This window comes from Lutjanus erythropterus, chromosome 20, assembly GCF_056507025.1.
Source record: "Lutjanus erythropterus isolate fLutEry1 chromosome 20, fLutEry1.hap2, whole genome shotgun sequence".
In the NCBI taxonomy this organism is placed as follows: Eukaryota; Metazoa; Chordata; class Actinopteri; order Lutjaniformes; family Lutjanidae; genus Lutjanus; species Lutjanus erythropterus.
This window is the reverse complement of record NC_139336.1, coordinates 33,596,843-33,609,701: the sequence shown is the minus strand read 5'-3', so window position 1 is coordinate 33,609,701 and position 12,859 is coordinate 33,596,843. Positions and strand designations below refer to the sequence as shown.

At 36.4% G+C, this 12,859-nt stretch overlaps 1 protein-coding gene across 1 annotated transcript in view; it reads right to left on the bottom strand.

The window, feature by feature from the left end:
- LOC146308811 (non-selective voltage-gated ion channel VDAC2) overlaps positions 1-12,859 on the bottom strand; it is a 37,050-nt gene that overhangs the window by 1,961 nt on the left and 22,230 nt on the right. Inside the window, exons 4-8 of the mRNA XM_084745402.1 lie at positions 3,239-3,391; positions 3,075-3,127; positions 1,032-1,253; positions 457-607; positions 302-359 (exon numbers count right to left, since the gene is read on the bottom strand). Coding sequence (XP_084601528.1) covers positions 302-359; positions 457-607; positions 1,032-1,253; positions 3,075-3,127; positions 3,239-3,391 — 637 coding nt within the window. The remainder of the gene's footprint in view (positions 1-301; positions 360-456; positions 608-1,031; positions 1,254-3,074; positions 3,128-3,238; positions 3,392-12,859) is intronic.

The window sequence follows — 12,859 nt, the reverse complement described above, 5'->3', positions numbered from 1 at the left end:
TAACTTTCATCCCTTTTGCTTCTTTTTAAAGATACAATTTAGGGCTGAAGAATTTATCAAAATCACAATATGGTCTTCTGCAATTTTCAAATCGCAGGAGGTCCAGTATTTGATAAAATCCATTTTTTGTTTGTAAAATGTTTGTGGTGCTGCAGAGATGTGCTCACCTACACATCAGACCTTTGCAGGGCTGCAACTGATGATTATTTTCAATCAATTAATCTGTCAATCATTTTTATGATTAATCGATTAGTTGTCTGGTCCATAAAATGTCAGAAAATGTTGATGAGCGGGAGCCTACCTGGCCGCAGACTCTGGGTGTAGCCTACTCCGATCAGACTGGCGTTGTTGACTTTGGCCTGCAGGGTAAAAGATAAAAAAAGACGTGAAACAAAAACAGCAGAGTTTAGGAGTTTGAGTAGAATTTGGCTGCAGACCGGCAGGTGGAGCACGTACAGACAGAGAGGCGTCTTTGTCCAGCTTGTATTTGGCGGCGATGCCGAAGCGAGTGTTGTTGCTGCCGGCGGTCCAGGCCAGAGTGACCGCTGTCTCCAGCTCGTCGTTCACCTTCTGGTAGATGGAGCCGCCGAACTCAGTGCCATCGTTACTGAGAGAGAAAAGACGTTGATTTAGGGACGCTCATACACACAGATATATATTTTCATTTTCTGAATCCTGCAGAATCTTTATTCCACTAAATCACTGGAGGTTTAACATTTGAATTATAGTCCTCATAAAACAGTATTTCTTTTTATCTTGGGACATATATCAGGATAACGAGCACATATTTGTGTTACTTTATATTTCATATCTAATACTAGGCTACACAGTATGATGCCTCCTCTCTTGCCTTGTGGCTTTGGCAAAAAAAAAAAAATTAACGTTGTAATTTTCATTCATCATTGTTGTTGGTCTACACTTTTGAGCCTGACTTAAAGTTTTGAAGTTGTTTTGTTGTTTGTTTAATTTTCAGGCTTACTATGAACATTTTACATTTTGAATCTGATGTGTACATTGAGAGGAGCACTCACACGTTGGTGTGCAGCTGGAAGTCCCCGGCCCTGTATCCGAGGGCGAAGTTGTTCTGGGCCAGTTTGGACTTGGCCGTGTCGAAGGCCATCTGGTATCCGGCCAGCCAGCCCTCGTAGCCCAGCACAGCGGCGGCGTGGATGATGGGACCCTCGAAGTCCACGTCACAGCCCAGGTTCACGTAGTCGCGCTTGTAGCCCGTCTTCAGCTTACCGCTCTTCTTACTGAAAAACACAGGTTTAAATGATAGTTTATTTCTGATATAAAAGGAGAAATCTGGTGATTATCATTTTTCTTTTTCAATCAAATGAAAAGACCAAAACAACAATGAATGCATCCAACAAATACTGATTTATCTTTTTCTTCTGTGCCACAGAGCTCCATCATTGTCTTAAAACTATTAAAACATCAATGAACCTGAACACTGTTGCACCAGCTGACATGTTCCTTTATTGCTGCTGGTTTTTTTTGATAGTTTTATTGCAATGTCTCCTTGTCTACATTATATTATTATCCTCTATTTAGAGTCAGTTGAGCCAGTTTGTCCTCCAATACCCTGGAAAAGATGGTCATGTCAAAACTGTGGTTAATTATTTAAAACATGTTTAAAAATCTTCCTCCACACCTGTACTTTTATGGTAGCCAGAACTTCTGCAACACTGGTGTGTGTTCCTCCTTTCTGCTCATAAGTTCCTTCATTTCCCAGAACACAAACAATGTGGTTTATTTTGAGTCGATCCCACACACACCATCCTGCTGCTCTGAATACTGGTCATGTAGTCAATTAAATGTTTCTATCTTTAGACCTAATAGTCGATTAAACTGATGATCAATATTTTATGAATGTACCACACTGGTTAACTGTTGCCTCTAAAATGTTACACAGATGTTAATGCCCAGATGTAAACCAGCGAGGTGGAAAATGGCACAAAGGTGACATCTATATCAGCACAGTTTGGCACTATTTTGATATAAAAAATAAAATGTTGCACACAGTATTTTGTAAACTATAGAAGATTATGGCTGAAAATTAGCATTTTTGCTCAAATCTGGCATCTTGTATTTTCATACTGACTTTCATTAAATAACCAAATGAAAGAAAAAGAAAATAAAGTTGTATGTAGGCTGTCAGAATGAACTGGCCTATAACCACTTGCACATTCAACACCAGCATGTGGACATTAACCTGCAAGGAGAGCAGGCTGCTGCTGCTAACTCAGCTAACGTTAGCCACACTCTGCAAACAATTATGACATTGTTTACTTCCCCTGATTGTTTTATTTTTAAATTAATCTCAATTTAAATTTCTGTTGAATCAACAGGGAAGTTAGTCGTTAGTAACATCCCTACTGAATACTCACTTGACCACCAAATGTGGATTAATCCACCGCTGAAAATAGTCCCCAACAAATTCACTATTTCCTCCTGCTTGAGTAACATTTAGGGAATGCAATTTAAAACCTATGGTTAATGGTTTAATGTTGGCTTAATTTTGTAGTTTTTACTGTGTGATCAATATGATTTCTTACCTGAAAATAAACTGAAGTTAATGCAAAAGTATAAAAGTAACATCAACTTAATAATTCAACCCATTTTAAGACCTGTCAAAATCATATTCAAGACATTTTAAAGGCCTAAAATTGAGATTATGTATTTTAGACTTTTTAAGGACCTGCAGAAAGCCTGCATTAGATAAAAACTACAGTGAGCTGCTGTTTTAGGGAATTTAAGAGCGTGTTTTTAAAGAGTTTTAAAATTAGATAAATTAGTTAAGTTTACCATACAGATCCATCTACTTTCCAAGAAAGAAAGAAAGAAATTTTAAAAGGAGAAGTGAGTTAATTAACTCCTCAGGCTGTGCAGAGAAGTGTGAAAATAGCAGCTAATTATTAACATAAAGAGCAGAGACACAGCCATGAGAAACTAGTGCTCCGACTGTCTCTGCACTACCTGCCTGACCCACAGTTTAAACTTATTACATAACAGATCAGTAATCCCAGAAGGCATTGTGTCACTGATTCACACAAACAAAAAGGTAGTCTCACCCCGTGTTTGGTACAAAAGACGTATCCAAGGCAACCTTCAGTCCTTGAGTCAGCTGTGGGTGAAGTAAAACTTTGTGTCAACAGTTGTAAAACTTGAACAATGTTATTTTATCGGTTGCAAAACCCAAGTTTGAACATAATGTCACCAAACACTCGTACTGTACCTGGTCCTCCACAGTGATTTCAGTCGCCAGCGTGTTATCTGTGTTCCACTTCTGGTTGAAGCTCAGGCCCAGCTCCTTCATCTTGTATTTGGTCTCCAGGCTCCCTGACGCCTTCCCTGTGTCTGTGTTACTGGAGCCAGATGTGTTGAACTCCTGACGGGACGACAAGGTGTTAATATACCCAAGTCAATAACATACAAATAATGGACTGATATATCGATGATCATAAAAAATCTAGAGCATAAGCAAAAAAAAAAAAAAAAAAAAAAAGAGACTTTAAAGGGAAAGTTCTGATTACTTGAAGTGGGGTTGAATGAGGTACCAGCAGGAGTACTAGTGTAGGTATATATTTACATATTTTAGACACCTAAAAAAGTAAAATAAAAATAATTAAGTGTATGTTGTATTTAGAATATTGTTTCACCACTTTACTTGACATCAGACAGCCTTTTTTGACAGGAAATTGCTGTCATATAAGTCATGTATCACTCCTTCCAAAGCCACCAGACTCCATTGGCAAAAATCAGCAATTTTACCTCACATAACACAGTGAGACACAGAGTTTTTGGTCTACCACTGCCCCCATTGCTTAGTTAGTTTGTGTTATTGTGTGACTTTGATAAGACTGAACTAGTCTTTGTAAACGCCAAAGTCACACAATAACACAAGCAAATTAACCAACTGAGGCAGCAACAGACCAGCAACTCTCGTGTTCTGAAAAGTAAAATCAACGTTTTTGTCAATGGAGTTTGGTTGGTGTGGAGAGAGTGATATTTGACTTACATTATGTCTGTTTCCTGTTGGATAACGCTGTCTGACAGCAAGGTGAAGTGGTGAAAATATTTTATATAGTGCACACTTAAACGGATATTGATTATTTTGAGTGGCTGCAGCTGATCCTGTCCGTAGCTTCCATGCTGTTGTAGGTAATACACTGATTATCTACCTCATACAACCCCCACTTCAAATAATCTGAACTGCCCCTTTTAAGACTCTGGGGGAAAAAATAATAACAGCAAAAACTGTGCCGACTACTTCTGAGACCAAACTTAATTATCATCAAACTGTGCGGAAATAAAATAAAGAAAATGTGAGGTTTTTTTAAACACCGTACACATCAGACAGTACAGCTGACAGACAGCTGTGAGACAACCAGACAGCCCCGAATGTGAATCCATGCAAGACACCAGTGAGACATGTAAAAGACAGTCAAAGTGGACAGAAAAACACACTGACATGTTTGGTGAACACTGACATTGTGATTTAAATTGTGATTAAATTTAACCGTGATAATGAGTGCACGATTGAAAAACAATGACAAGGGTGCAAAAGAAGTTCTAAATTGAGAATTTAACTTTTCAGATGTTGTTCCATATGGCTGTCTTTCCTTTTATTTGTGTTCATTCACATAATAAAAATTTAATTGGAACAAATTGAAGCTTGATCTGCTTTTGTCTGTATGGACATCCAGTGCAGCCTTTAAGTATTTTTGCCTCTGTACTTCAGCATGTTCAGTTTTAATTAAAACAATACTTGAGGTTTAACTGCTGGAACTTTTTATAGACAGTCACTCCCACTTTACTATAGAGTGTAATAATTGAAGAATTCAAGTGATGTCTGTGTGGGTGTGTTGTTTCTGACTCACATGATCCAAACATTTCCAAAAAACCCAGAGCCTCGAAAAGTCTGAAAGTCAAAATTTATTGAAAAAAGATGGATGTATAAAAATTTCTAAAATTTCCAAAATGTTTGTTAATGTTTGGCTTTTCACAAAAATGTTTGCACACAGGAGGCACTTGTATTAACAGCGTGGTCTAGTAGTACCATAAATTATACTTATGTTGTTGACAAAACTGACATTTAATGCAATTTATCACAAATTAGGAGTTTTAATCAAAGTTTTAAAACTTTTTTTAGGGTGATGATGATGAAAGATACTTGAAAACCTCAACAGAAGCTACGAATATAATAAAATGAGGGTCAGTACAGCCCTGTAGCACCCAATAATGTAATAATTTACTGAAAATGTAATAACACCTGAAAATGTACTCAAATTTGCACTTAACTCAATCGAAAATGTAATAAAACCCAATAATGTAATAACTTGACCAATAATGTAATAAAATATTCTGACTGATATTGTAATAACATTTTTACCGATAATGTAATACCTTATTACATTATTGGAGATTTATTACATTTTCAGGTGGGTCTTTTTAAAAAAAAAAGATAATGTAAAACTTGACAGATAATGTAATACAGAGGTCTATATTTTGTGTTTTGAGAATCTAAGACTGTTAAATACACTGACTTTGAAACAAGAGAATAACTATTGCTTCCCTAAACATATTTGGTCTCCACAGTTTTCCAACAAATCACTATCTCGTGAAAACAACCACAAACCAACAAAACAAATTTAAGTAACACTTCATTTGACGAGGGTATGCATAGGTATTCATAACACCAACACATTATTTAAAATTTGACATAAATATATCCTCTCATAAATGGTTATTCTATCACTTTTAATGACGGGGCGGTATGGCTCAGTGGGTAGAGTGGCCGTCTTGTAACCGTTGCTGGTTCGATCCTGGCTTGCAGAGCTCATGTTGAGGTGTCCCTGAGCAAGACACCGAGCCCCTAACCGCTCCTGATGGGTCGTGGTTAACGTCTTGCATGGCAGCTCTTCCGCCATCAGTGTGTGACTGGGTGAATGTTATGTATAATGTAAAGCGTTTTGGGTATCGTTTCAGGTATAGTAAAGCACTATATAAATACGGACTATTTACCATCTTCCTCTAGCCTATGTCAAGTGATAGTGGTCAGAAGACATACCGTGAGATTTACCTGTATGAGTACAGGTTTAATGAAAATGTCAGCATAAAAATGACAAAACATAATGACGACTGACTTGATCATTTTTTAACTACATACATACATACATACATACATACATACATACAGTCGAGCCTGAAATCGTACATACATACATACATACATACATACATACATACATACAGTTGAGCCTGAAATCGTACATACATACATACATACATACAGTCGAGCCTGAAATCGTACATACATACATACATACATACATACATACAGTCGAGCCTGAAATCGTACATACATACATACATACATACATACATTCAGTCGAGCCTGAAATCGTACATACATACATACATACATACATACAGTCGAGCCTGAAATCGTACATGACTCAACTGTATGTATGTATGTATGTATGTCTGTACAATTTCAGGCTCGACTGTATGTATGTATGTATGTATGTATGTATGTATGTATGTACGATTTCAGGCTCGACTGTATGTATGTATGTATGTATGTATGTACGATTTCAGGCTCGACTGTATGTATGTATGTATGTATGTATGTATGTATGTATGTATGTATGTATGTACGATTTCAGGCTCGACTGTATGTATGTATGTATGTACGATTTCAGGCTCGACTGTATGTATGTATGTATGTATGTATGTATGATTTCAGGCTCGACTGTATGTATGTATGTATGTATGTATGTATGTACGATTTCAGGCTCGACTGTATGTATGTATGTATGTATGTATGTATGTATGTACGATTTCAGGCTCAACTGTATGTATGTATGTATGTATGTATGTACGATTTCAGGCTCGACTGTATGTATGTATGTATGTATGTATGTACAATTTCAGGCTCGACTGTATGTATGTATGTATGTACGATTTCAGGCTCGACTGTATGTATGTATGTATGTATGTATGTACAATTTCAGGCTCGACTGTATGTATGTATGTATGTACGATTTCAGGCTCGACTGTATGTATGTATGTATGTATGTATGTATGTACGATTTCAGGCTCGACTGTATGTATGTATGTATGTATGTATGTATGTACGATTTCAGGCTCGACTGTATGTATGTATGTATGTATGTATGTATGTACGATGACAGGCTCGACTGTATGTATGTATGTATGTATGTATGTATGTATGTACGATTTCAGGCTCGACTGTATGTATGTATGTATGTATGTATGTACGATTTCAGGCTCGACTGTATGTATGTATGTATGTATGTACGATTTCAGGCTCGACTGTATGTATGTATGTATGTATGTACGATTTCAGGCTCGACTGTATGTATGTACGATTTCAGGCTCGACTGTATGTATGTATGTATGTATGTACGATTTCAGGCTCGACTGTATGTATGTATGTATGTATGTATGTATGTATGTACGATTTCAGGCTCGACTGTATGTATGTATGTATGTATGTATGTATGTATGTACGATTTCAGGCTCGACTGTATGTATGTATGTATGTATGTATGTATGTACGATTTCAGGCTCGACTGTATGTATGTATGTATGTATGAGCGAGCCTGAAATCGTACATACATACATACATACAGTCAAGCCTGAAATCGTACATACATACATACATACATACATACATACATACAGTCGAGCCTGAAATCGTACATACATACATACATACAGTCGAGCCTGAAATCGTACATACATACATACATACATACATACAGTCGAGCCTGAAATCGTACATACATACATACATACATACAGTCGAGCCTGAAATCGTACATATGTGTATATGTATGTATGTATGTATGTATGTATGTATGTATGTACGATTTCAGGCTCGACTGTATGTATGTATGTATGTATGTATGTACGATTTCAGGCTCGACTGTATGTATGTATGTATGTATGTATGTATGTATGTATGTACGATTTCAGGCTCGACTGTATGTATGTATGTATGTATGTATGTATGTATGTACGATTTCAGGCTCGACTGTATGTATGTATGTATGTATGATTTCAGGCTCGACTGTATGTATGTATGTATGTATGTATGTATGTACGATTTCAGGCTCGACTGTATGTATGTATGTATGTATGTATGTATGTATGTATGTACGATTTCAGGCTCGACTGTATGTATGTATGTATGTATGTATGTATGTGTACGATTTCAGGCTCGACTGTATGTATGTATGTATGTATGTATGTATGTATGTATGTATGTATGTATGTATGTATGTACGATTTCAGGCTCGACTGTATGTATGTATGTATGTATGTATGTATGTATGTACGATTTCAGGCTCGACTGTATGTATGTATGTATGTATGTATGTACGATTTCAGGCTCGACTGTATGTATGTATGTATGCATGTACGATTTCAGGCTCGACTGTATGTATGTATGTATGTATGTATGTACGATTTCAGGCTCGACTGTATGTATGTATGTATGTATGTATGTACGATTTCAGGCTCGACTGTATGTATGTATGTATGTATGTATGTACAATTTCAGGCTCGACTGTATGTATGTATGTATGTACGATTTCAGGCTCGACTGTATGTATGTATGTATGTATGTATGTATGTACGATTTCAGGCTCGACTGTATGTATGTATGTATGTATGAGCGAGCCTGAAATCGTACATACATACATACATACAGTCAAGCCTGAAATCGTACATACATACATACATACATACATACATACAGTCGAGCCTGAAATCGTACATACATACATACATACAGTCGAGCCTGAAATCGTACATACATACATACATACATACATACAGTCGAGCCTGAAATCGTACATACATACATACATACATACAGTCGGGCCTGAAATCGTACATATGTGTAAATGTATGTATGTATGTATGTATGTATGTATGTATGTATGTATGTACGATTTCAGGCTCGACTGTATGTATGTATGTATGTATGTATGTATGTACGATTTCAGGCTCGACTGTATGTATGTATGTATGTATGTATGTATGTATGTACGATTTCTGGCTCGACTGTATGTATGTATGTATGTATGTATGTACGATTTCAGGCTCGACTGTATGTATGTATGTATGTATGTATGTATGTATGTATGTACGATTTCAGGCTCGACTGTATGTATGTATGTATGTATGATTTCAGGCTCGACTGTATGTATGTATGTATGTATGTATGTATGTACGATTTCGGGCTCGACTGTATGTATGTATGTATGTATGTATGTATGTACGATTTCAGGCTCGACTGTATGTATGTATGTATGTATGTATGTATGTATGTACGATTTCAGGCTCGACTGTATGTATGTATGTATGTATGTATGTACGATTTCAGGCTCGACTGTATGTATGTATGTATGTATGTATGTATGTATGTATGTACGATTTCAGGCTCGACTGTATGTATGTATGTATGTATGTACGATTTCAGGCTCGACTGTATGTATGTATGTATGTATGTATGTATGTATGTATGTACGATTTCAGGCTCGACTGTATGTATGTATGTATGTATGTATGTATGTATGTACGATTTCAGGCTCGACTGTATGCATGTATGTATGTATGTATGTATGTACGATTTCAGGCTCGACTGTATGTATGTATGTAAGTATGTACGAGCCTGAAATCGTACATACATACATACATACATACAGTCGAGCCTGAAATCGTACATACATACATACATACATACAGTCGAGCCTGAAATCATACATACAGACATACATACATACATACATACATACAGTCGAGCCTGAAATCGTACATACATACATACATACATACAGTCGAGTCTGAAATCGTACATACATACATACATACATACAGTCGAGCCTGAAATCGTACATACATACATACATACATACAGTCGAGCCTGAAATCGTACATACATACATACATACATACATACAGTCGAGCCTGATATCGTACATACATACATACATACATACAGTTGAGCCTGAAATCGTACATACATACATACATACATACAGTCGAGCCTGAAATCGTACATACATACATACATACATACAGTCGAGCCTGAAATCGTACATACATACATACATACATACATACAGTCGAGCCTGAAATCGTACATACATACATACATACATACATACATACAGTCGAGCCTGAAATCGTACATTTATGTATGTATGTATGTATGTATGTACGATTTCAGGCTCGACTGTATGTATGTATGTATGTATGTATGTATGTATGTATGTATGTACGATTTCAGGCTCGACTGTATGTATGTATGTATGTATGTATGTACGATTTCAGGCTCGACTGTATGTATGTATGTATGTATGTATGTACAATTTCAGGCTCGACTGTATGTATGTATGTATGTACGATTTCAGGCTCGACTGTATGTATGTATGTATGTATGTATGTATGTATGTACGATTTCAGGCTCGACTGTATGTATGTATGTATGTATGTATGAGCGAGCCTGAAATCGTACATACATACATACATACAGTCGAGCCTGAAATCGTACATACATACATACATACATACATACAGTCGAGCCTGAAATCGTACATGTATGTATGTATGTATGTATGTATGTACGATTTCAGGCTCGACTGTATGTATGTATGTATGTATGTATGTACGATTTCAGGCTCGACTGTATGTATGTATGTATTTATGTATGTACGATTTCAGGCTCGACTGTATGTATGTATGTATGTATGTATGTACAATTTCAGGCTCGACTGTATGTATGTATGTATGTACGATTTCAGGCTCGACTGTATGTATGTATGTATGTATGTATGTATGTACGATTTCAGGCTCGACTGTATGTATGTATGTATGTATGAGCGAGCCTGAAATCGTACATACATACATACATACAGTCAAGCCTGAAATCGTACATACATACATACATACATACATACATACATACAGTCGAGCCTGAAATCGTACATACATACATACATACAGTCGAGCCTGAAATCGTACATACATACATACATACATACATACAGTCGAGCCTGAAATCGTACATACATACATACATACATACAGTCGAGCCTGAAATCGTACATATGTGTATATGTATGTATGTATGTATGTATGTATGTATGTATGTACGATTTCAGGCTCGACTGTATGTATGTATGTATGTATGTATGTACGATTTCAGGCTCGACTGTATGTATGTATGTATGTATGTATGTATGTATGTATGTACGATTTCTGGCTCGACTGTATGTATGTATGTATGTATGTATGTACGATTTCAGGCTCGACTGTATGTATATATGTATGTATGTATGTATGTATGTACGATTTCAGGCTCGACTGTATGTATGTATGTATGTATGATTTCAGGCTCGACTGTATGTATGTATGTATGTATGTATGTATGTACGATTTCAGGCTCGACTGTATGTATGTATGTATGTATGTATGTATGTATGTATGTATGTACGATTTCAGGCTCGACTGTATGTATGTATGTATGTATGTATGTATGTATGTACGATTTCAGGCTCGACTGTATGTATGTATGTATGTATGTATGTATGTATGTATGTATGTATGTACGATTTCAGGCTCGACTGTATGTATGTATGTATGTATGTATGTATGTATGTACGATTTCAGGCTCGACTGTCTGTATGTATGTATGTATGTATGTATGTATGTATGTACGATTTCAGGCTCGACTGTATGTATGTATGTATGTATGTATGTACGATTTCAGGCTCGACTGTATGTATGTATGTATGTATGTATGTATGTATGTACGATTTCAGGCTCGACTGTATGTATGTATGTATGTATGATTTCAGGCTCGACTGTATGTATGTATGTATGTATGTATGTATGTACGATTTCAGGCTCGACTGTATGTATGTATGTATGTATGTATGTATGTATGTATGTATGTACGATTTCAGGCTCGACTGTATGTATGTATGTATGTATGTATGTATGTATGTACGATTTCAGGCTCGACTGTATGTATGTATGTATGTATGTATGTATGTATGTATGTATGTATGTATGTATGTACGATTTCAGGCTCGACTGTATGTATGTATGTATGTATGTATGTATGTACGATTTCAGGCTCGACTGTCTGTATGTATGTATGTATGTATGTATGTATGTATGTACGATTTCAGGCTCGACTGTATGTATGTATGTATGTATGTATGTATGTATGTATGTACGATTTCAGGCTCGACTGTATGTATGTATGTATGTATGTATGTATGTATGTACGATTTCAGGCTCGACTGTATGTATGTATGTATGTATGTATGTACGATTTCAGGCTCGACTGTATGTATGTATGTATGTATGTACGAGCCTGAAATCGTACATACATACATACATACATACAGTCGAGCCTGAAATCGTACATACATACATAGATACATACATACATACAGTCGAGCCTGAAATCATACATACAGACATACATACATACATACATACATACAGTCGAGCCTGAAATCGTACATACATACATACATACATACAGTCGAGCCTGAAATCGTACATACATACATACATACATACATACATACATACATACAGTTGAGCCTGAAATCGTACATACATACATACATACAGTCGAGCCTGAAATCGTACATACATACATACATACATACAGTCGAGCCTGAAATCGTACATACATACATACATACAGTCGAGCCTGAAATCGTACATACATACATACATACATACAGTCGAGCCTGAAATCGTACATACATACATACATACATACAGTCGAGCCTGAAATCGT